Consider the following 25,000-nt stretch of genomic DNA (forward strand, 5'->3'; position numbering starts at 1 on the left):
GCCAGTTCCGGTAGGAAAGCCTGTGAGACTCTTCAACTAAGCACCCAAGAGTCAGAAATGGAGCTGTGGCCCAAGTGGTAGAGCAACAGCCGTGAGTGAAAAAGTTAAGGGATAGTGCCTAGACCCTGAGTTTAAGTCCCAGTACCAGTATTTAAAACACAAACACACACACACACACACACACACACACACACACACACACGAAAAGCCAGGCACACACACACACACACACACACACACACACACACACACGAAAAGCCAGGCACTAGTGGTTCACGCTTGTAATCCTAGCTACTTAGAAGGCTGAGATCTAAGGATCTCAGTTTAAAGCTACCCAGGGCAAGAAAGTCCATGAAACTCTTATCTCTAATACACTACTCAGAAATGGCTGGAAGTGGCACTGTGGCTCAAGTGGTAGAATGCTAGCCTTGAGCAAAAGAAGCTCAGGGACAATGCCCAGACCCTGAGTTCAAGCCCCAGGACTGACACAAAACAACAGTAACAAAAACAAACTCACATGAGACCAGAGATGCTGGAGTTTCCCTTCTGCACAGGGAGGGTGAGTGGAAGATTGTAGAAGATTTCAGATGTTCAGCAAGCCTTGGAGAGAAGAAGCAGGTGATCCAGCAGCCAAGGTCAGAACAGATCTAAGGGCTGGCAGAAGTTCCCACATGCTGTTCTACATGAGTCTAATCACTGGACATGGACACACCGATCCCTGTGGAGAGAAGAGCCTCCAACATCTTGCTTCTGCATAGAGCATCTTCAGATACTGGGCTCTTATGTCTTGCCCATCACAACCAAAGGTCCTGGTGTTTATCAAGGTGTCCTTTGCCCCACATGCAGCCCACACACCCAGGCTTAGTCACTTTCCTGCCCAGATGATCCATTGTCCATCCTCTCTTCCAACTAGCTTGCTCATCTCATCCTCAGAGGAGCCCTAGACTCCGTTGCCCTCCCCTCCCCACCAGCTCTTTGCTGCCCCTACTTGCCCTTTGTGCGTTGGAACCATGGCTTTACCTTCCAGCCTCAGTGTCACCAGTCCCCTTGAGAGCCCTGCTAGACCTGTTCTGCTACATATCACGTAGTCCTCAGGCCTGTGATGGTCCTGGCTATTACTTTCTTGCCAATTGTGGGGGCAGGCAAGTTTCAGGGTGTAAGTAGACATCTGTCACAAGGACCAATGTCCACAGGAACAAGTAGAAAGCATATGTGCCATCCAGCTGCTCAAACTCAATGATGGAGTCCTAAGTAGCAGGGTGGAAAGAGATAAAAGGTGTTGAGCAGAAAAGTGAACAACTTTCATGTTTTCCTACTTTCCAGGCCAGAAGCCTCTACGGAGCCTGAGACTGTTAGCAAAGCAGGCAGGGCCACATAGTTACACAGTCATGTAACAGAGAGGCTGATGGCCATCCCTTCCCTCTGTCCTTCTAGACAGCTGCCTGACCCAGCCATTGAGGACCAGGGCCAGGAGTATGTGCGGCCCATACTGAACAAGTATGCAGCTGTTTGTGTGCGCGGCTCTAATTATGGCACCAGGTAAATCAGGGCTGGGGTTGTTGGGTTATTTACCCACCCTTCCCAGGTCTTACCTCTCAGGATGGAGATAGCAAAGGTACTAAGCTTACCCATACTCTGTAGAGCAGGCATCTTTCTTACCAGAGTAGATCCAGAACCTCTTCCCTGTCCAGACTTCCTGCAGCGGGGTGAGTAGACTGTTAGTTAAAAGACTATTAGTTGGGGCTGGGAAAGTGGCTCAGTGGTAGAGCGCTTGCCTTGCAAGCCTGAGGCCCTGGGTTCGATTCCTCAGTACCATATAAGCAAAAAGAAAAAAGCCGGAAGTGGTGCTGTGGCTCAAGTGGGAGAGCACTAGCCTTGAGCTGAAGAGCTGAGGGACAGCACCCAGGCCCAGAGTTCAGGCCCCATAACCGGACCAAAAAAAAAAAAAAGACTATTAGTTTACCAGCTCCTAAAGATTTCTGTAGGTCATCATGGCTCAAGGATCCTGGGGCCTAGGTGAAACTCCCAGGTTCTCTCCTGTGCTGGCAGGGAAGCCAACCTACAGCTACAAGGAAGACAGCATCAAGGATGCTCCTGTTGACAAACCCCTGTTGGCAGATGGCCTGATATTGACATTCCAAGGCCAACAGGTTGCATGCCTACATGTGGATTGTTCATTCCTGTATGTGGCTACCTTTCCAGAAGAGATAGAGGGAAGTCACAACCTGATGACCCACCATGAAGAGATCTGGGCAGGAGAGGAAGAGGGTGCTCTGAAGGTTTAGGGTGAACCAGTCACGTAGGCTATAGGGAAGGGAGGGATCAAGAGGGAATTTTCTAGGTAGAAACATCTAGGCACTGATGCAACTGAGATCTTGACCTCTTAGAAAAACTGAGCATAGCCAGGAAATCTGGGACTATGGGAGTTTTGAGTGGAGAGTACACGGTTGATTCATTGGCTACCCTGTGAATAACAAGTGGGTGGGCAGGACAGGCTGGAGATGCTTCAGAATAGAGGTAGATTGGACTTACCCACTGCAAGTCTATGGAGCTAGGCAGGGAGCCAGTCACTTCTGTTAAGCCCATCCACATTGTCAAGGCTGAGGCTGCTGCTCAGTCATGACCCATCTCAAGCCAGAGTGGAATTTCCATCCAGGGCCCAGGCTGTGGCCCCAGCTGTAGCTCTAATAGGTACAACTGGGGCCAGGGGATAAAGGGAAGAATGCTGTCTTTCAGAACCAACACCATCATCCTTGTGGATGCAGATGGCCAGGTGACCTTTACAGAACGAAGCATGCTGGACAAGGACCCCTCCTGCTGGGAGACCACCACCCACGAGTTCATGCTGCAGAACTAACTGTCACCACTGGACATAGCCAGAAGGCTGAAAAGCCAAGCTGTAGGGCCAGTGTGGACAGTAGACTTCCATGGCCATACTTTAGTTGAAGTGGGGCTTTTCCTCTTCTGCATGCATAAATAGAACACAACTGTGCTTCCATTCCCATAGTCAGGCCTGCTTCTGCAGAAAAGATGGTCATTGGAGTCAGCTGAGAGAAGATTTATTTATACTATAGAACAACAGCCTTTTTGGAGGGCCAGTGGTCCTACACATTTGAGGGGTTCTCCCATGCACTGATGGTCTTGAGGGTAGACCCATGTGTGCTGTGTGGTTCTGTGTACACCCAGGGTCCCATGAGCACTGGATAGTCCTGTGGGCAGTGATGGTTGCATGTACACTGGGGCTCTTAGATTCCTACTTGTCCAGGTAGGTGGTGTGCATTTTGGGCCAGCCCCTGCTATCTCCCATCTTCCTTGATGAGTCAAGACTTCACAAGAATCTGAACCTGAGTGTGAGCTATTGTTAATAAAATGTTGAGCTGTGGTAAGTAAGTGTGTTTCAAAGTCCTTACTTTGTATAGCGGTGACAGTGGAATTGGAACCTCATATGAGGCATTTTCTCCTTTTGTCACAGCCTCCTATGCATGGTTATGGAAATCTATGGGTCACACGCTGTGTCTGCCTTTCTGTGTGACAACTGGGATGCAGAAGAGCTCATGTGCATGGAACTTGGGTGTTGGTTACAGGGAGAGCCTCCTGCCACCAAGAACTCCTGAGAAAGAAGCATAGTCATCTTATGGATCTTGGAGTCCAGGGCTGGCAGAAAGGAGTGGGTTGGAGGGCCAGTAGACAAGCGAAATCTTCCTCAGCCCTAGCACTTGGGAACTGAATTCCCCAGCACTGGCCAACCATAAATCCCATATAGTTCACAGCCCCATGCTTCCTTCTGCCTCTTTTGCAGCTGATGTTCTCTAAAAGCAGTGAACATAGGGTGGTGTAGACCTATACCTGCACCATCCTTTCTGGGTGTTATGAATTGCTGGCCTGTTTACAGAAAAGCAGGTGTCTGACTTCCTGCTATCTCCCCATCCAGGCCATAGGCCCTCTGCTCTATGCTCACTCTAAACTAAGGAAACAAAAAAGAAAAAACTTGAGCCAGGCTTGAAAGAAGCTGCCACTGATGACAAAAGCTGTGCTCCAGGCTTGAGAGAAATAAGCCTTAAGTCCCACATGAGTCAATATGACAGGTTCCCACCTGGGGGTCACTCCTGTTGCCATCATCCTCCATCTGCCTCAGCATACAGAGACTCCTCTGTCCTACAGAGGTGAATATCTGGCCCAGGGAAAGCTTTTTTTTTCTTGCCATTAGTGGGGTTTGAACTCAGATTGGATGCTGCCCCTTAGCTTTTCAGAGCTCAAAGCTCACTACCATTTGATCCACAGCTCCACTTCCAACTTTTTAGTGGTTAACTGGAAATTAGAGTTTCACAGACTTTCTTCCTGATGCTGGCCTTGAACTTTGAGCCTCAGATCTCAGTCTCCTGAGTAGTTAGGATTACGGGCATGAGCTACGATGCTCAACTGAGGGAAAGTTTTCTAAGTACTTGTTATAAAGCTCTGCTCCAACCTTGCTTAGACCTCCTGAGGAAGGACCAGTCCAAGGTGTGGATTTTGTTGTAGATTGAATTGTATCCTCTCAAAAAGGTATATTGGAGCCGGGCGCTGGTGGCTCACGCCTGTAATCCTAGCTACTCAGGAGGCTGAGATCTGAGGATCGCGGTTCAAAGCCAGCCCGGGCAAGAGAGACCGTGAGACTCCTATCTCCAATAAACCACCAGAAAACCGGAAGTGGCGCTGTAGCTCAAGTGGTAGAGCGCTTGCCTTGAGCTGAAGAGCTGAGGGACAGCGCCCAAGCCCAGAGTTCAAGCCCCATGACTGATCAAAAAAAAAGGTATATTGGAGCCAGGCACCAGTGGCTCACACATGTAATCCTAGCTACTCAGGAGTCTGAGGTACTGAGGATCACGGTTCGAAGCCCACTGGGGCAGAAAAGTTCCTGTGAGACTCTTATCTCCAATAAACTACTCAAAAAAGCCAGAAGTGGCCCAAATTCAGAGTTTAAGTCCCAGGAAAAAAGGTATATTGGAACCTGACCCTTAGAACCTCAAGTGATGATGATTAAATAGAGTCATTCTGCCTGCTCCCAATCCAGTGTGATTGGTAACTTCATATAAAGGGAGGTTGAACACAGAACTGTACACTGGGACAGCAGTGTATGAAGTTGAGCTGGGCATCAGCCTAGCCTAGCTGGGAAGGAGGCCTGGATCAGTCTCTGAGAGCCTTCAGAGGAAGCACAGCTTTGTTGCTAAGCCACATTCCTGGCCCCATTGTCTCAACCTTTTACATTTTGAAATGATTTCAACTTTCTTAAAAAAAGGGGGAGCCAAGGATGTTGATATCTTCCATCTAATTTTTTCAAATGCCAATAACAAATAATAGGGCTGGGAAAGTGGTAGAGTGCTTGCCTAGTGTGCATAAAGAAAGCCCTGGATTCGATTCCTCAGAAGCACATACACAGAAAAAGGCAGAAGTGGTGGTGTTGCTCAATTGGTAGAGTGTTAGCCTTTAGCAAAATAAGTTCAGCGACAGTGTCCAGGCCCTGAGGGTTCAAGTCCCAGGACTGGCAAAATAAATAATTACAACCAGGAAGATGACATTGTTACTGTTAAAAAATGATTCAAGCCAGGTGCTAGTGGCTTGTAGGTACACTTCTTAGAAATATATAATGTGGGGGCTGGGAAGGTGGTTCAGTGGTAGAGTGTTTGCCTTGCATGTATGAGGCCCTGGCTTCTATTCCTCAACACCACATAAGCAGAAAAAGCCAGAAATGGTGCTGTGGCTCAAGTGGTAGAGCACTAGCCTTGAGCTGAAGAGCTGAGGGACAGTGCCCAGGCCCAGAGCTCAGGCCCCACGACCGACCAAAAAAAAGAAGAAATATATAATGTGCAAATTTTTAGCCAGTAAATGCTTGGTTAAAATACATTTTCCCATGTTTTCCCTCAACTGTAAATATGCTATTCCCCCTTTACAATTAGTAAGTATCTTAGGGGAGAGATATTTTGTGCAAAAATTGGTGTTCTCAGTGCCAGAGTAGGCTCAGCATGGGAGAGTACCATGCATGTCACCCTGCACCAAGACTTAAGCCCAATACTTATTCCTCAATTTTTGGTCTTTTCTCTTTTTTTGCCAGTCCTGGGGCTTGAACTCTAGGTTTGAGTGCTGTCTCTGAGCTCCTTTTGCTCAAGGCTAACATTTCTACCACTTGAGCCACAGCACCATTTCAGCTTTTTCTGTGATAATGGGAGATAAAGAGTCTCAAAGTTTCCTGTCCTAGCTGGTTTTGAATCACAATCCTCAGATCCAGCATCCTCAGAAGCTAGGATTATGGGGGTGAGCCACCAGCTCCTGGCTTGGTCTATTATTTTTAACATCCGTTATTATTTTGCTTGTACTGCTTGAACTCAGGGCCTGGGTGCTGTTCTTTAATGATCTTGTCCAAGATTTGTGCTCTAACACTTGAGCCACATCTCTACTTCCTTTTTTAAGTGGTTAATTATGGTTAAGAGTCCCTTACAGGGCTAGGAAGGTGGCTCAGTGGTAGAGCGCTTGCCTTGCATGCCTCTGCATGCATCCTCAACACCACATAAGCAAAAAAAAAGTTGGAAGTGGTGCTGTGGCTCAAGTGGTAGAGCACTAGCCTTGAGCTGAAGAGCTGAGGGACAGCGCCCAGGCCCAGAGTTCAGGCCCCATGACCGGACCCCCCAAAAAAAGTGTCCCTCACATTTGTCTGCTTGAGCTGGCTTCAAACTTTGATCCTCCTGAGTAGCTAGGATTATAGGCTTGAGCCACTGGTACTCCACTTATTTTGTGTGTCCAGCAGCAATTGTTCAGCTGTCTGCTCAATCAGCTTATTTCCATTGTTCCCTCTGAATTTACTGGAATACTAAAGAAGAGTTGACTCTTCTCCATTGTACTTTTTTGAAGTTCCAGATTTCAAGTTAGTGTTATAAAATTAGTGAAATGTAATGGTAACTTGACAGGATTTGGAAGGCCTAGTCACTGGCCTAACTTTGATTTCTTACTAGGTTTCATTTCTTTTAGGTTCTCCTGAGTCTGTCTCTCCTATAGTTCTTAGCCTGGTTTTGACTGATGAATATCTTACAAAGGAGTCAAGCTATCTCCGAAGCAACAGAAACGTTTTTAAAAAATTTTTTCTTTTATTGAGATTAAGTGATTACATAAACCACAATCTTGTGGGATAGTGATACTTAGCTAAAGTCACACATTTTAATCTTCACAAAGGGAGTTGCCATTATCATGATCTATAAAGCTTGTGAACTCTACAAACTTTGACAATACAACTATTTCCTCCAAATAGGTTGATATGTATATTTCTTTCCTTTTGCTTAGTGTAAGCTGTTCCCTCTTTCTCATTTCCTCCCTCCCATTGTTGCCCTTGAGTTGCTTAGTTCACTTTCATCAATGTGCACAACCATATCTTTGGCAGATATCAGGTAGTTACCAACCAGACCACAGGCAAGCAAAGATAACCTGGACTACTATTGAACACCCTCCTGCCTCAGCCCCTGCCTTTGTCTTCTAACACTGAGACAATTATTGTGAGCACTTTGAAAACAGACTTTAAGTCTTTTGATATGTTCTTCCTGGTGTGATCACATTGTTAATGAAGTTGAATTTATGCTGTTCAGCAATTTGATTTTCCCAGATCGGTAGCTGAGCCTGTAGTCCATTGGAACTTCCTGGACAGGGTTTTTGCCCTAACTCCAGTACCATTTGTAAATGGAAGAGTATTAGCTTAGCTGAGCGTATTTGATTTTTAAAAAGCGTTTATGTGAGCCCAACTAATACTTTTAATTGGAGACTGAAAAATGCCTATGTGAGCAGGGCCTCTTGCTGAAGCCGGCTAGCTGGTGACCCTCATCCCGGCGTCCTCAGCACTTCCCGCGCTCCCGGGCTCCCGGCATCCTCCGCGTTCTTCCCTCCCTCCCAGCGTCCCCTGCGCCGCTGCCCTCTGCTGGAGCCCCTCCCTGGCAGTAACGGTTAACCCTGCGGCGGCCCCAGTCCCTGGTCCCGCCCCCAGAGCCGCACTATAGGGCCGCGCGCCACTGCCGCGCGCACCGCACGCCGTCAATAGGTGGCCTCAGCAACCCGCTCCTGGGCTCCCCCAATGCGGGGCGGCCGCGCGCGGAGATTGGTCGCGCACCGCGAAGGCCCGCCTTCCGCTCGCCCGGCGCGGCAGGCAGGTCTCGCGGACCGGAGAGCCTGGGCGGCCTTTCTAGATGGCGGTGTCGGCAGGGCGGTGAGGGTCTTCCTGCTGAGGTCGGGCTGCAGGCGGCTCTGGCAGGCTGAGGGCGCCGCAGGTAAGTGCGGGGCGCGAGGGGCGCCCCGCGGGCAGACGGGCGCCCGCGGCCTGCGCGAGGGCGCGCCCTTCGCTTCCTCTTTCTTCTTCCCTCCTCCCTCCCAGACCGAGGCCTTGGGCCTGGGCTGGGGCGGGGTGGGGCGGGGCCGGGGGCAGGAGGCCACGCGGAGTCTTGGCTTTTGTGGGGCAACATGGCCGCAGGTGGCTGAGGGAGCAGAGAGCACCGGACTGGCGTCTGGCTGGGGGCGGGGGCCCGGGTTCGGGCCCGGGCTGGGCTGGAACTGGGGGCGGGACTGAGGGTTCAGGGGACGGGCTCTGAGCCCTTGCATGGCCGATGCTGGTTGCGGCCTAAAGAGGCTCTTCGCCCGGCAGGCCCGAAGCCATAGCATTGCCTTCAGGCGGGAAAGGTGTGGACTGGGAACTGTGCTCGCCGAGGACTACCTGGTTTGGCAGTGGAAAATCTGAGAAATCGTCTTAAGTCTCCTCCAAATGCACATGGACTGTCACATAGATATTCAGGATGCGGTTTTATTTTTAACAATAAACGTGGTAGAAATAAATGTAACTTGGCAACCTGTTGACAGTGATACCTGTCAAGTAATATCACCCCGTGGACTTGAGGTTGCGCATGGTAGGAACTGAGTTGCCGTTTCTGCATGCTTGCATGTATCTGGTAACACGATGCCAGCAGTCCCATGTAGGGCTGTTGACTCTTTAAGAGGCCAATCAGTAGTCGAGGTCCCTCTCTTTGCTGGCCAAGACTGGACTCCCAGTTGTGAGAGTGGCCCAAAACCCACCACAACTCACCAGTCACCAAATGGCCTGTTCCAGTGCTTACCGAGGTCCGCTTGTGAGTACAGGAGTAGAGAGAGGCTGGTTGGAAGATGACAAAAGGAATGGATGAGGTCATACTGCCGCTGGGTTGGGCGGGAGACTGCAGCTGCTGAGTGAAGGGCTTCAGCCAGGGTATTGGATGCCACAGCTGTGGTCCAGTGCCAGCCTAGTAAGTGTATTGGGTTAACCCTAGTGCCAGGGTCCAGGAGACGCTGCTGCTAGTTCATGGTCCAATTGTCTGTGCAGGGTTTTTGTCCATTGTTCAGTCAGATGAAGCAGTAGTGAGGGCTGAAGAGCAGGAGGGCCACCCATTTTGAATTCTGCATGGCCAGGTATGGCTCAGAGGATGGTTTTATAGTCTCTCTCTGATCTTGGGGTGGAAAAAATGATTTTGACTGACTTGCCCAGTTTTTGCCTTCTCTCGCATAGCTCCTCTCCCATGTGCCTTTATCTCACCTGGCTTTAATGCTTACTTGACAACATTTACATCCAACCCTGGCCTCCCCTCTGAGCTTCTGAGACTTGTTGTCTCTTCCATGTTGCAACATGTTACTTTGATGCCAAATAGACCTGTCCAAACTGAATTCAAGTCTTTCTCCTGTACCTTTGAATTTCAGCCTTTTTTTTTTTGAGCGTCATGCTAATTTCTCTACCACTTTATGCCATGCTCTCAGCTCCTTTTGTTTTCATTTTCTTCCTTTTTGGGAGGCGATGGTGGTGAGGCTTGAAGTCAGGCCCTGGGTACTGTTCCTTAGCTTTTGTACTCAACGCTAACATTGTTTTACACACTATGACACTCAGCCACAGCTCCACTTAAGGTTTTGTGCAGGTTAGTTGAAGGCAAGAGTCTCTTGGACTTTTCCTGTCTAGGATCCTCAGATTTAACCCTCCTCATTGACTAGGATTACAGGAGTGAGTCACCAGTGTCTGGTTTTCCTTTTTTGGGGGGCGGGGGAGTAAGGGGAAGGTTGGTTGTGGGGCTTGAACTAAGGGTCTGGGCAATGTCCCTGAGCCTCTATGCCCAGGATGAGCTCTCTATCACTTGAGCCACAGCACCACTTCTGGCTTTTCTGTGATTAATTGGAGATAAGAGTCTCATGGACTTTTCTGCCTGGACTTGCTTTGAACCATGATTCTCAGATCTTAGCCTTCTGAGTAGCTAGGATTACAGGCGTGAGACACTGATGCCCAGGCTCATTTTTGAGACAAGGTCCCATTACCTTTTGCCTGGACTGACTTGGAACTAATTCTCCAGTTTCTGCCTCCTAAGTAGCTGGATTATAGGCATGCACCATCACAACTTGCTAAAGTCGTATTGATTCCTTTCTTAAGCCATCATGCATTCATTCCTAGGAAGCTCTGTTAGCTCACTTTCTGTTTTCAACAGACTATTTCTCAGCACTTCCAACTTAACATCCTGCTCCAAATTATCTGGTGAGCATTTTAACACTTTTTGCCCTCACCTATATAGTGATTTTCTTTTTAAACCAGTAATTCTTTAAATTGTGAGGTAGTATAAAACTGAGTTGGTACAGACACAGGCCATCTTGTTTGGGTGACAAAGTGGGTGTGTCACTTCCTGTATGACCTTGAGCAAGTCATTTAACCTTTCTGTGCTTACCCTTTCTCTCACAGTGCTCTGTGAGAATTGGGTGAATTACAGTGCCAAGGGTACTTAGAGCAGGGTCTGTATGAGGATTATCTACCACAGCTATCCTTGTATCATATGATGTCAGTGTTGGGACCCTTCAGCCTGTGGCCTGCCTGAAAAGCCCAAACTTCCTAACTTGGCCTGCTTTCACTTCTCGTCAGTATACTACTGTAACTTGGCTAGCTAGTCCACCCCTCTTCCCTAGGTCCTTGGCTTTTCCTGTAGGTGTCACCTAGCATGTACTCTCCTATCTCTGCTACAGAGCTGGCTCCTTTGTCTTGGAAGTGTAGACACTGGCTATAAGGCTTACTCCAACCCTTTTGAAAGCTCCGGCCCCTCTCCCCCAACCTTTTTGCTTCTTTGCGTTAGCTTTAACACTTCTCATTTCTTAGCATGTGATGCAGTAAATACTTTTTCTTAGTTGTTACTTGGTCTTCTCCACTAAAACTTGAGCTCTTGTGTTCAACCCCTAAAGTGGTGTATGTGCTGTATAAAGGTAGTGAACAAATGCTTGTTGAATAAATTGAGAAAAGCTGTATACGGGAATAGAATAGCCCCACTATGGAGCCCCAGGATTAGACAACTTTCCTGTACCCTTCTTAGGGATCCTGCACCCTACCTATGCTGCTTGCCTCTTTTAAAGCGCCCTTTAACACCTTTACATGTTTGGTTTGTGGTTTTGCACTGGCTGTTTCTTAGCTTTTAGCACGCAGTAGGCTTCCCCATTTTACAGCAGTGTTTTGTTTCCAATTCCCACCTTAAGTATTCTTTAGCTTTTTCTGCCCTAGACATTTGCACACCTGCCAGATTCTGAGGCATCCTGTCCTAGTCTTATTCAGGGTATATAGCACTAAGCATGCAGTGGTCTTTCTTGGTTGTCAGGAGGTTTACCTTACTGCCTTGATGTGCTTTGTATCTATCTGGCTACAACTGTTTTAGAAATTGCTGCTCTTCTCAGTCACTTATATCTTTTTTTTTTTTTTTTTTGTTGGTCATGGGGGCCTGAACTCTGGGCCTGGATGTTGTCCCTGAGTTCTTCAGCTCAAGGCTATCACTCTACCACTTGAGCCACAGAGCCACTTCTGGCTTTTTCTGCTTAGGTGGTGCTGAGGAATCAAACCCAGGGCCTCATGCATGCAAGGCAAGCATTCTACCACTGAGCCGCCTTCCCAGCCCCCCAGTCACTTATATCTATGCTGAGCTTTCTCAGGCTTAAGCACCTTTGACAAACCTTCAGGGGAAGGTATCTGTTCCCTTTGAATTTAGAAATGTTAGAATATTTCTAGCATCTAGGAAAGAATGATAGAAGGTCATTGCCCTCTCTGGCTGTATCCAGGCTGTGAGAATATGTGAGTTAATTTAACCTAAACAAGTCTCTGGCTTTTGTTTTGTGACCTCTTCAAATTACAACCACCACATTCCATTGCTTCACTGTAAACTTCTTAAACAGGTGATGTCTGCTCTCCTTTCTGGATTCTTAGGAGTTACGAACATGCATCCAAGCTATTATCCATGGGAATGGCCATGCCTGTGTATATCTGCATCTGTGTGCATGGCATGTGCATGTGTGTGTTTCTGTGCATTATGTGGGAGTGTGCATGTGTGTGTGTGTGTGTGTGTGTGTGTGCATGCATGTGTTTCTGCTACTGACAGCCCCTCTTCCTAAGTACCTCTGAGTTTTTTGACCATTCCCTCTGATCTGCCTTCTCTGCCTTATATCATCCCCTTCCTTTTAATATATATATATATATATATTTTTGCTTCCTCTATAGTGAAGCTTCCTAGTGTTGCATCCTTCCATCTCTGGTTACTTGCCTCCTGTGGTTTTGGTGTTTTCCTCCTTGTCAATGTAATCTGCTGTACCAGATCTCTACACCAATTAGGACTCCAGAGTTGTGGCGTTAGCACCTATCAGAGGTCTGCTGGGAACTTCCCATCATTCTGCCTCTCCAGGCTTCCTTCCACTTGGATACTGGAGTGTTTATGTCCCTCCAGGGGAGAAGCCTGCCTCCTTTCCAGCTTCCTCTTCTGTCTGCTTTCCACTTGGGTCAACAAGTGTGGTCAGTTTTATGACACTGCTCTTGATGTCTCCAGAGCCATTTTCATACCCTGTCCTAGTGGACTGCCCCAACACCTGGGTACAGTCACCTGGGTACCATCACAGCTGTGCCAGTTTCCTTTTTAATGAACATTGCTGTACCCTTGGTGGCTCATTATTTTCCCCAGTCTAGAGCCAAATGGTACCCTAGATTCTTTGTGCCTTGGCTCCAGCTTTCTCCTGTGCTCCCTTCTAAATCCTGGCAGGCACCCTTTTCAGTGGCCACCCCTTTTTCTCTATTGGGAGCAGAACTGTGCTGTCACCTCTGTTGACCTCAGCTGTCATGTCAGTACGCCATGTTGTGGGCTCAGGAGAGGGGTCCTCTGGATAGCAGAGTGCCTGGCCATACCTCTAACGTCCCTTGTGCTGCAAAATTGAGCTGAGGGTTTTGTGTTTGACCTCTGACTATCCCAGCTCTTGCAGGTGAGTGGATTGATGTTGCCAGATGGCTTGAGCAAAGCCACTCCCTTTATTGGTGTTCAGCCTCCCACCAATGCTTCCTTACCTCATAGGCTGAGTTAGGGGAGTGCTGCAGTGAAGTTTATAGTTTTTTTGTGTTTTTCAAAAAAAAATCTTTTCTTCAGCCTTAAAATCATATTTTTGTGCTTTTAAAGTAGTTTGAAACTGAACAGTTAGTAAAACATTTAGGTTAGGATTTAAAGTCTAATTTCAGTTCTGAAGGAAAACAGTAAAATAAAATTAATTTATTTGAATGTCTTAAAGGTACTCTCACAGGCAGTATTAATTTAGCTCTGTACTGCACTGTTACTGGCACTTGACTCTTGGTACCAGGGGAGTAGATTTTCTGTCATTTCGTGACGATATTTTTAAATTTCTTTTCAGGTGGAAGAAGAAAGGTGCCACTTTGGCATGAAGACAGACTCACTTAGTCGTCGGTCTTTTAAGCTGAGTGCATTGTGATTTCCAATAATTGAGGCAGTGGTTCTAAAAGCTGTCTACATTAATGAAAAGAGCAATGTGGCCAGCTTGACTAAGCCGCCAGTGTGCACAGCGTGGGCAGGACGGCACCGGGTCTCGACGGACTTGTGCATGTTAGCTGTAGATTTATGTAAGGTGTTTTAAAACTGGTCTTTTAAAATAGTCTTAACTGCTTTTAATATGGAGACATATGAGAGTCCCTCTCCTCTCCCGCGTGAGCCCGCAGGAGAAGCGATGAAGGAAAACAGAGCTTGCCCCTTCCAAGTGCTGCCCCGTGAACAGTCTCCACCACCTCCCCTGCAAACGTCCAGTGATGCAGAGGTAATGGACGTTGGCTCTGGTGGTGATGGACAGTCCGAACCCCCTGCTGAGGACCCATTCAACTTCTACGGAACTTCTCTTCTCTCCAAAGGATCCTTCTCTAAGGGCCGCCTCCTCATAGACCCGAACTGTAGTGGCCACAGCCCACGCACCGCCCGGCACGCACCTGCGGTCCGGAAATTCTCCCCTGACCTTAAGTTGCTTAAAGATGTAAAGATTAGTGTGAGTTTTACTGAGAGCTGCAGGAGTAAGGACAGGAAGGTGCTGTACACAGGAATAGAGCGCAGCACTCGGGCCGAATGTGGCCTGCTCCTTAGTCCTGTCAGTGGGGACGTGCATGCTTGTCCCTTTGGCGGGAGTATTGGTAATGGGGTAGGCATAGGGGGTGAGAGTGCAGATAAGAAGGATGAGGAGAATGAGCTGGATCAGGAAAAGAGAGTGGAGTATGCAGTGCTCGATGAGTTAGAAGATTTTACTGACAATTTGGAGCTAGATGAAGAAGGAGCAGGCGGGTTCACGGCTAAAGCAATCGTTCAAAGAGAAAGAGTGGATGAAGAGGCCTTGAATTTCTCCTATGAGGTATGTTGGTGAACCCTCTTCTTGAGGGCTCTGAGTAAAAACCAAAGAGGTTTGGGAGTGGCTGAAAGTTGGGAAATTTAAAAACAGAACAAGAAGCAATTTGAATTGCTTCTTTTTGAATAATAAATGTGGAGAAGAGAACAATGTCCAAAGTCCACATTTTTAATGTTTCTTAATGAAAGGTTTGGCTAACATGCAGCCTTATATTCTCTTTTTAACTTGAGTCAACAGGTGCTTCTGAGAAGCCTCCTTGGCAAGGTGTGCACCTGGACCAAGCGTGTTGATTTCACTTGTCATTTCACCCTGTTTATCTTTCAGATGATCACCTACCACCAGGGCATACCTAGGCCCCCTTGAGTGATTCCTCTCTGTCCTCAAATGTTGTTAAGCTTGCACTTGGTGCAGGAACATGGACCCTGGGAGCTGTGGGATCTGAACACCTTATTTTGCAGGATGACTTTGACAATGATGTGGATGCTCTATTGGAAGAAGGCCTTTGTGCTCCCAAAAAGAGGCGAATAGAAGAAAAATATGGAGGAGACAGTGACCATCCATCTGATGGAGAGACAAGCGTGCAGCCAATGATGACTAAGATTAAAACAGTGCTTAAAAGTAAGTCAGTGGTCACAAAGTGGTGAGTGTTTTCAGGCATCAGAAGGGCAATTTCAGGCTGGGTGCCTATGGCTAATGCCTATAATCCTAACTGTCAGGGGACTTAGATCTGAAGATCTTAGTTTGAAGCCAGGCCCAGGCAGGAAAGTCCATGAGACTCGTATTTCTCATTAACCACCAAAAAGCTGGAAGTAGTATTTTGGCTCGAGTGGTAGAGCACCAGCCTTGAGCAAAATAGCTAAGGGATAGCATCTAGGCTCTGAGTTCAAGCCTCAGTACCAGCATGTGTGCAAGTGCACACACACTTACACAGAAGTAATTTCCTTTGAAAAGACGTTTGGAAAGCTCTGGTCTTACGCTGCGGTCTGGGTAGGGATTCATATTTAAATACAGAATAGTCATGACAGATGAAAGAATGTTGCACACGAGAACTTACTCAAACACCCCAGTGTAAATCCTGGTAACTGCTGTGGAAACCACAGGTATTCTGCAGAGGATCACCAAATGGGAAACATTGCATGCCAAGAAATAGCATCCAGAGCCAGAGGAGGTATGGGGTCTAAGAGGTAAATATTTAGTGAGTTGGCCAGTGATGGTTGCAGTCTAGTTTTTTGTTTTTGTTTTTTTGTTTTGTTTCTGGTGTTAGTCCTGGGGCATAAACTGAGGACCTGGGTGCTATCTGTCCTTGAGCTTTTTTGCTCAAGGCTAGTGCTCTACCACTTGAGCCACAGCTTTGCTTTTGGCTTCTAATTGGATATCTAAGAGCCACACTGACTTTTCTACTTGTGTCTTAAAGTGTGATCCTCAGATCTTAGCCTTCTGAGTAGATATGATACAGATATAAGCCACCAGTGCCCAGCCTGCAGTCCTGGTTTTTATTTTGTTCACAGTGATTCAGGAAGCTGCTAGGATCAGACCAGTGTTGTTGAGAAAAGTATGGCTTCTGAGTAGCATGGCATATGCAATTTAGGGCAAGGCAGAAACTCCTTGGATAGAAATGGAGGCATTTTGGAAATGCAAAGGAGATTTGGCACTTGGATTTGGCAACAGTGGGAGAGCAATTGGGAGACACTCAGAGTTGTGTTACAGGGCTCTGGTCATTCTGAAGCAAATGAAGAGTTGGTGTTGGTTTTTGTCTGTACTTGCCTGGCACCTATGATTACTCCAATATGGTTGGTTGTCAGGATCAGTAGAGGAGCTGAAGAGATGTATGGCATTCAGGCTCTTGGGTAAGGCCTTGTACTGAGAGCCTAGGTACAAAAGGTGGTGAGGTGGGACTGGGTAGAAAAGGAAGTATGAAGAATGCAGTTGCAGTTGCCCTTCTTGGGCTGTGGAGGGTCAGTAGTGTCAGGTGGTACATGTTACTGCCTGTATTGGTGATAGATGAGTAGTGTCTGGACAGTTGCAGAGGGGATGAACCTCTCACTGCAGCTTCACGGGGAGACAAGAAAAGGGGTGAGGGATTCACCTCGTGCCTGTGGAAAATTGGCTTTGTACTCTTCCTGTTGTTTTAACAATTTTTCTGAGCAGACAAACCCATGTCCATCCTGTGCAAACCACCTGGTAGTAATAATAGACCTATCTTGCCCACAGCTGTGAGTACAAGGCCAAGTACAAGGCCTTGTACCCACAGCTGTGGATCGCTCTTATAGATAGATATCTGGGCTGGCTTTTACAGATGAGTTGCTGGGATGAGCCTATGTCCTATGTTGTGTTTGGCTTTACATCTTTTTGCTTCCTCTCCTGAGTTACCAGAAGGCTTGTGCTGAGGTGGTTTCACCTGGCCCTAACCTGTGTGGGAGCATCCATGAGGTATACTTCTGACTCCTTCCTAGGTCATGCTCTATGATAGCAGCTGCCTGGGCAGGATGCCAATCCCAGGGTCAGGACTGTTGGACCTGGCCCAGAGGTACCATTATCTTTTCCTGAGAACTATAGTCACTTTTTTCATTGTGTTTAGTGTTTGAGGTTTTACTTGCTTTCTCCTAGTTTCTTGATTTTTAAATTGTTCCTAACACCTGTAAGAATGTTGTATTTAAGTCTGTGCTTTTTCTGGCAATCACGTCTGCTAGTGGTGAGTGAAAAGCAAGTCTGATGGTTTTATGACTGCCTATAAAGCAAAGAAAGGAGTTTTGAATAGTGTCTTAAAACCAGTATAGAACTTTAATTTCCTTTTTTTTTGGTTGGTCATGGGGCTTGAACTCTGGGCCTGGGCACTGTTTCTGAGTTCTTCAGCTCAAGGCTAGCACTCTACCACTTGAGCCACAGCACCACTTCTGGTTTTCTGGTGGTTAATTGGAGATAAGAGTCTCATGGACTTTGCTGCCCGCTGGCTTTGAACCAGGATCCTCAGATCTCAGCCTCCTGAGTAGCTAGGATTACAGGTGTGAGACACTGGCACCGGCTAGAAGTTTAAATTTAAAAAAAAAAATTTTTTTTGTGCCTGTTCTGGAGCTTGAACGCAGGGCCTGGGCTCTGTTCCTGAGCTGCTGTATGCTCAAGGTAAGTGCTCTACCACTTGAGTCATAGCACCACTTCCGGCAATACTTTATTGGAGATAAGAGACTGATGGACTTTCCTGCCTTGGCTGGCTTTGAATTGTGATCCTTAGATCTCAGCCTCCTGAGTAGCTAGGATTATATGCATGAGCCGTTGGTGTCTGACTAGAAATTTTAAAATTTGAACAAGGATTTCTCCCCCCTCCCCCCATTTCCTACTTTGTTGCTAGGAATCAAACTAGTTCTTACACATCCTGGTAATGGTATGAGTGTGTATATGTGTATGTTGACACTCGGACTCGAACTCAGAGCTTCACACTCTTTATTTTTTGTTTTTATTTTTTTTTGTTGGTCGTGGGGCCCGAACTCTGAGCCTGGGTGCTGTCTCTCAGTTTTTCAGCTCAAGGTGAGCTCTCTACCACTTGAGCCACAGTTCCACTTCCAATTTTCTGGTGGTTCACTGGAGATAAGAGCCTCACAGACTTTTCTGCCCAGGCTGGCTTTGAACCTTGACCCTCAGATCTCAGCCTCCTAAGCAGCTAAGATTACAGGTGTGAGCCACCAACGCCCGGCTCTTTATTTTTAAAATAAATTTTTTATTATTTTTAAGTACTTTTACAAAGCAGTTTATGAATAATACAATGTATCTTGATCAATGTCATCCCTTCCATCATTCTTCCCCAACCTTCTGAACCCTTCACTTAGTTTTCTTAATTTTGTAGGATTTGCATTGAGTCCATGCTCTTGCTTGGATTTTTTGCTTAAGACTGGCAATCTACCACTTGAGCCATGTCTCCACTTCTGACATTTTGCTGGTTAATTAGGATTTGTGTACCGAGGATCCTCAGAGCTCAGCCTCCTGAGTAACTAGGATTACAGGCATGAGCCACTGGTGCCTGGTGTGTGTGTGTGTGTGTGTGTGTGTGTGTGTGTGTGTGTGTTGGAACTTGAACTCAGGGCCTGGGCTGGCTCCAACGATGATCCTCAGAGCTCAGCCTCAGCCTCCTGAGTAACTAGGATTACAGGCATGAGCCACTGGTGCCTGGTGTGTGTGTGTGTGTGTGTGTGTGTGTGTGTGTGTGTGTGTGTGTGTGTGTGTGTGTGTGTGTGTGTGTGTGTGTGTGTGTGTGTGTGTGTGTGTGTGTGTGTGTGTGTGTGTGTGTGTGTGTGTGTGTGTGTGTACTTGAACTCAGGGCCTGGGTGTGTGTGTGTTGGAACTTGAACTCAGGGCCTGGGCACACTGTCCCCGAGCTTTTGTGCTTAAGGCTAGTGCTCAACCACTTGAGCCACAGCTCTGTTTCTGCCTTCCCCCCTCCCTTGTTCCCTCCCTTGTTCCCTCCCTTGTTCTCATGGACTTTCACGGTTAATTGAGTTTCATGGACTTTCCTGCTCAGGCTGGCTTTGAACTGCAATCCTCAGATTTCAGCCTCCTGAGTAGGTAGTATAACAGGTATGGCTGGCTTTTTAAAAATTGGTACTGAAGCTTGAACTCAGAGATTCAAGTTCTCACTTTACTTTTTATGCTCCTGGCTGATACCCTACCATTTGAGCCACACTTCTGGTATGGCTTTTGTTGGTTGGAGATAGTCTCTGACTTTTCTGCCCTTGCTGTCTTTGAACCTCCGTCCTTAGATTTCAGCCTCCTGAGTAGCTAGGGTTATAGGCCTGGGGCACTGGTGTCTAACTTTGGTAGTATTGTCTTTTTGGGTATGAGAGGGGTTGAGGGTCGAATTTTGCTTCATGCCATCTAGATACTACTTGAGCCATATATCTGTATCCTCCTTTTGGTGTATATAGAAAGTGGAGTACTAGAACTTGAACTCAAGGCTTTACCCCTTGGCATTTTCATTTAAGGCTGGTTCACTACCACTTGAGCCATAGTCAGTCAGCTGTACTTTTTTTTGTGTGTGTGAGTCACAAGGTCTTTCTTACCTGGGCTGGCTTCAAACCTTGATCCTCAGATCTCAGTCACCTGAGTAGCTAGTAATCAGTGTTCACAATACTTTCTAGATATGGTAGAAATTTGTACGTTCTTATTTCAAGTTCTTTGTGAACTTATTTTACATGTATGAGTTCCCACTTTGTAAGTACAGCCAACATGGAGCAGTTTGATATGCAGAAAATACATAGTGACTGTCCAATTGCAACATGTTCTTTCTTCTATGCAGGTCGTGGCCGCCCCCCTACAGAGCCGTTGCCTGATGGGTGGATCATGACCTTCCATAATTCTGGAGTTCCTGTGTACCTGCACAGAGAATCTCGGGTGGTCACTTGGTCCAGACCCTACTTCTTGGGAACAGGAAGCATACGGGTAGGGAAGGCATCAGTAATGAACTTAGGCTTCTGAGTTCTAACACTGAAGCATGCAAGGCTGCCCTTGTTGCACTATAGCCATGTGGAGGTTGATGTAAGACATCAGGTTTTTTAGATTCAAGGTTATCTTTGTAACCCCTCTTGCAATATTGCTATCCACAGAAACACGATCCTCCTCTGAGTAGCATCCCATGTCTACATTATAAAAAAATGAAGGACAATGAAGAACGAGAACAAAGCAGTGAGCTCACTCCCAGTGAAGAAGTATCTCCTGTCAAGCCCCTGGTTCGATCAGCAGAGTTGGAGTTCCCCCTTGAAGAAACAGATTCTGTGGGTGTGGACTCAGGGCCCCCAGATGAGAAAGATGCCCTGGGAGCCGAGGCAGCCCCTGGAGCCCTGGGACAAGTAAAAGCCAAAGTTGAAGTGTGCAAAGATGAATCTGTTGGTAAGTTTTCCCAGAAAGATTTCTTCCTTGCTTCCTAGGATCCAGCTGCATTTCATATTTACTCTGAGGTCTCACTCCTTCTGTCAGGAGCTGTAGTTCCAGTTCCTCATTGTGCCTGTATAGGGGGGAGACCTAACTGTTTTGCACTTCCACATGGCTGGAGAGGTCTGTTGTCTTGCTCTTTTGAGAACCTGCTTATGGTCAGCATGTGGAACTTTATAGAGCCTGCATTGTTGAAGCTGCCATGGAGATGGTGACAGCAGTGGTACCTGGTCTTTTTTGGTTGTTGCATGTTCTTCCTTTGTGCCCACAAGTATTATTTTTCCTGATAAGCTCAGAATGAACTGTCAGTCCCTGGACCCAGCCCTAAGGAACTTCCCCTAGCCCATGAACAGTTCCCTCTGTTATCTTTTGGCTTTTTGAAACAAGGTCTCACTTTGTAACCCACGTTAGTTATGAATTTGTGATTCTCCTTCAGCCTTTTGAGTACTGGGCAATTTCCTCTTGAATCCTGCAGTTACCTTTTGGATATGTGTTAGTGTTTCTCAGTTTTCTCTTTCCTCTCTTGTAGCTTAGTTGTGTCCCATCCTTTCAAGTCTCAGATCTCTCTTTGGTGGTGGCAGATCTATTTTCAGCCTTCTTGCTAGATCAGTATCAAAGAGGACATTCTGTTTTTATGAGTTATGCTTGACTTTTTGTTGCTGCCTAGCTTGTCATAAATATTCAATGTGAGGTGTCCTGGAAGAGCTGTGAGGGGTAAAAAGTTATTGTCTAGGAGTAGAGAGTAGTGAGGGGAGAAGTATGATAAGCACAAAGGCCCTGAGGAGGCTGGGGCCAATTACTAAGTGTATTTCTGATTGTAGAAATGTCAGCTAGAGAGGTGAACAGCTGCTGTTGGCATTCATGTGCCATTGGCAAGTGTCAGGATTTTTTTGGGGGTGGGGTGGGAATCAAACCTAGAACCTCATACATGCTCAGCAAGTACTTTACCACTGAGCTATGCTCCCATTCCTCAGGTGCTTGTTTTATTTCAGGGAGAAGAGCCTAAAGGTGATATGGGTTTTTTTGTTGTTGTTGTTTGATTTGGTGTTTTGAGATGAGTTCTCTCTATCCTGGGCTGTTCTCAAACTCAAGATCCTCCTGCCTCTTATACTGGGTTATAAGCATGTGTCAAGCATCAAGTATCAAGTTTCCCTCCCCCTAAACCCTTATAACATTTTTTTTTATTCTTCTTCCAGATAAGGTAAAAGAACCAAACATTCATTCATGAGGATCATGTCAGAATAATTTAAGCTGGTAGTGAAAGGACTTAATTTTTCTATCCCTGTTCCCCCTTTACCCTTTGAAAGGGACAGGGAAAGGAAAACGCATGTGGACTGGACCTCTTTGATGAGGATGTTACTGTCTTAGACACCGGGTTGAAGAAACATGAGTCTTACGTTGCAAGTTTGATAATTTGGGTTTCTGGTGCATGTTGGACAGATCTGGAGGAATTTCGAAACTACCTGGAAAAGCGTTTTGATTTTGAGCAAGTAACTGTTAAAAAATTCAGGACTTGGGCTGAGCGGCGACAGTTCAACCGTGAGATGAAGCGGAAGCAGGCTGAATCAGAGAGGCCCATTCTGCCAGCCAACCAGAAGCTCATCACCTTATCTGTGCAGGATGCACCCACAAAGAAAGGTGAGTTGGGCTTGTAAGTGCCAACATCAGCAGGCTGATTTTTTAATTTGGTGTGCTTAGCATATGTAAGTGAGTGAATTGTACTTATTCGAAGCTTGTATTTATCCTAGGAATAGGCTTGCCACATTCACAGTGGTCAGCTCCAATGAATGACTTGGTAATGTGAATGGGTCAAGTTCTCAAGTGCTAGCTTGTGGGAGCTTTTCATGCATTTTCTGAGATGGTTCTTCTTGTCACAGAGTTTGTCATTAATCCCAATGGGAAATCCGAGGTCTGTATTCTGCACGAGTACATGCAGCGTGTCCTCAAAGTCCGCCCTGTTTATAACTTCTTTGAATGTGGTAAGTTCAGTCTTCCTATTTTTGGTTGTAAAGAATCACTTTTGTCTGGGCTGGGGTTGGGAACTGTTAGCTCTATTGGACTGGATAGAAGTACAAGGGAAGGGCAAAGAGAAATGTATTGCAGATAGTAGTTTGTTTTCATGGAGATATGTCTCATCTAAGGGCAAATAGCTCAGCTTGTTCCTTTGAGTTTGTCCCCTGTCCTGTCTCCCTTCTGCTTTTCTTGTCCCTTGCTGGCTTCTGTGTGTCATCAATGGCATACTTGTGAGGAAGGCCTCCTTGCTGTGCATTGAGTCCTTTTCTGGTCTCCCCCAGGTGAATGTAAGTGTCTTGGATCTGTTCATACTCCTTCTAGCTATCTTCCATGGCAACCTTGTTACAACTTTGTGAGTGACAGTTTGTCTACCTTAAGAACCAAAGCCTGTGGTCACCCACCTACCCTTTTGGATGTTATTTATCTGGTTCATTGCATCCTGTCCTTCCAAGCTCCCAACAGTCCTGTGTTGTCTTTTGGAGACCATGTCCCTGACCTGGGCAGGTTTTGCCTCCAGTTTCTTCTCCTCTGGCCCACTCACCCGTGATCCCCATTTCCCTCAGATTTCCCAGCTGTGCCTTTCATTGCTGACCATCCTTAGCCCTGTCTCTACACTTCAGGGAGCTCCCAGTCTTTATAGAAGAGCATAGACATTCTTTCTGCAGGGGCATCTGCCAGTGTGGGCAGACTGTGTGTGCACGCTTTTAATGTCTTGGCAAGTGTGTTTTAAAACAAGCAATTTTAATTTTAAGAGAATCCAAGTGAGCCTTTTGGTGCCTCGGTGACCATTGATGGTGTGACTTACGGATCTGGAACTGCAAGCAGCAAAAAACTTGCGAAGAATAAAGCTGGTAATGTGGCTTGCTTGGGTGTCTCAGAGACACAAGCTGCCTGCCAAGTCTGCCTTGCCTCTTTGTTAAAGAGGGGTTGAGCAGTGGCGGCAGTTTGGAGGGTATGGGTGGGACACATCTCATTTTGATTTAAAGTTGCATTCTTAGCTGTGTGTGGCAATTGAAATATTAGCAGTCAGGAGGCTGAGGAAAGATTTTGTGTTTGAGACAAGGCTGGGCAATATAATGAGACTTTTGTCTCAGCCAAGGGGCTGGGGATGTAACTTAGTGGTAGAACACTGAGGAGGGCTCTGAGTTTGATTCCTAGCACTAGTAAAACAAAACAGACTTTTTGTTTCTAGCTACTTGGTGGGCTGAGATCTTGAGGTTTGTAGTTTAAGCTAGTCCTGTAAAAAAAAAAAAAAAAAAAAAAAGTCTGTGAAATTCCATCTCAGTGGAAGAAGCTGGACATGGTGCATGTGCCTGTCACCCACATCTAAAGAACAGACAAATGTCAATCCACACCTGGGCCAAGGGAAAATGACAGACCTATCTCAAAAATAACCAATGCAAAAAAGGGCTGGAGGTATAGCTTAGCAGTAGAATACTGCCTAACAAGCATGAGACCCTGCCAAACAAAGAAATTATGGGCTTATTGGAAAAGACTCAAGTCAAGAGAGTAAAGTCCTGAATGAGACTTTAGAGTAGAACTTTTCTTCTGAGTAATAGCAGGGTCAGTGTCTCCTGTCCTTGTCTTAAGCTATTCCTAGATTCAAGTGTATTCAACCTGCTGTGCTGCTGTGCTATGTATACAGTGGAGGCAGGTATGTGTGTGTATATGTGTAGTTTTATTTTTGTTTTTGGTTGTTTTTTCTTTTCTTTTTCTTTGGTGATGGTCTTGGGGCTTGAACTCAGGGCCTGGGTGCTGTCCCTGGACTTTTATTATTTATTTATTTATTTATTTATTGGGTCCGGTCGTGGGGCCTGAACTCTGGGCCTGGGCGCTGTCCCTCAGCTCTTCAGCTCAAGGCTAGCGCTCTACCACTTGAGCCACAGCACCACTTCCAGCTTTTTTCTTTTTGCTTATGTGGTGCTGAGGAATCAAACCCAGGGCCTCAGGCATGCAAGGCAAGTGCTCTACCACTGAGCCACCTTCCCAGCCCATGTCCCTGGACTTTTATGCTCAGAGCTAGTGTTCTACCACTTGACCCACAGTTGCACTTTAGGCTTTTTGGTGGTTAGAGATAAGAGTCTTTTATCCCAGGTTGGATTTGTTCCACGATCTTTAGATCTCAGCCTCCTGAGCAGTCAGGATTACAGGTGTGGGCTGCTAGCGCCCAGCAAGGTTTATTTTTAAACTGATCAAAATGTGAACATGCTAGAATAGAGAAGAGGTGGATTGATATGCTGTCACCATCTCAAGTGTTTTTGACATTCATGAGGATAATTGCTGAGTTCTTCCAACTAAATTAGGACATAACTCATTGCATACAAGAGCACTTATCTCTAAGGAAGTTGGTGTTTTGTAGTTTAGACTCACTGTGCTT

The 25,000-nt window shown here is 46.6% G+C and overlaps 2 protein-coding genes across 6 annotated transcripts in view; both read left to right on the forward strand.

Annotated features, from left to right (window-relative positions):
* The window catches only part of Tango2 (transport and golgi organization 2 homolog), a 45,570-nt gene extending 42,180 nt beyond the window's left edge, over nt 1-3,390 (forward strand). For all 4 annotated transcript variants that reach the window (XM_069994366.1, XM_069994367.1, XM_069994368.1 and 1 more), the window contains exons 8-9: nt 1,435-1,539; nt 2,737-3,390. In XM_069994366.1, the coding sequence (XP_069850467.1) occupies nt 1,435-1,539; nt 2,737-2,857 (226 nt within the window). In that variant the 3' untranslated portion in view covers nt 2,858-3,390. The remainder of the gene's footprint in view (nt 1-1,434; nt 1,540-2,736) is intronic.
* A 4,785-nt stretch (nt 3,391-8,175) lies between these two features.
* Dgcr8 (DGCR8 microprocessor complex subunit) overlaps nt 8,176-25,000 on the forward strand; it is a 36,806-nt gene continuing 19,981 nt past the window's right edge. The window contains exons 1-8 of one of the 2 annotated variants that reach the window (XM_069994370.1): nt 8,176-8,279; nt 13,705-14,700; nt 15,153-15,312; nt 19,979-20,121; nt 20,286-20,568; nt 22,051-22,248; nt 22,488-22,589; nt 23,376-23,474. In XM_069994370.1, the coding sequence (XP_069850471.1) occupies nt 13,981-14,700; nt 15,153-15,312; nt 19,979-20,121; nt 20,286-20,568; nt 22,051-22,248; nt 22,488-22,589; nt 23,376-23,474 (1,705 nt within the window). In that variant the 5' untranslated portion in view covers nt 8,176-8,279; nt 13,705-13,980. Of the gene's footprint in view, nt 8,280-13,265; nt 13,285-13,704; nt 14,701-15,152; nt 15,313-19,978; nt 20,122-20,285; nt 20,569-22,050; nt 22,249-22,487; nt 22,590-23,375; nt 23,475-25,000 lie in introns of those variants that run through there. The other variant, XM_069994371.1, reaches the window with a different exon arrangement.

This window comes from Dipodomys merriami, unplaced genomic scaffold (assembly GCF_024711535.1).
Source record: "Dipodomys merriami isolate MVZ:Mamm:240054 unplaced genomic scaffold, mDipMer1.0.p SCAF_45, whole genome shotgun sequence".
Lineage (NCBI taxonomy): Eukaryota > Metazoa > Chordata > Mammalia > Rodentia > Heteromyidae > Dipodomys > Dipodomys merriami.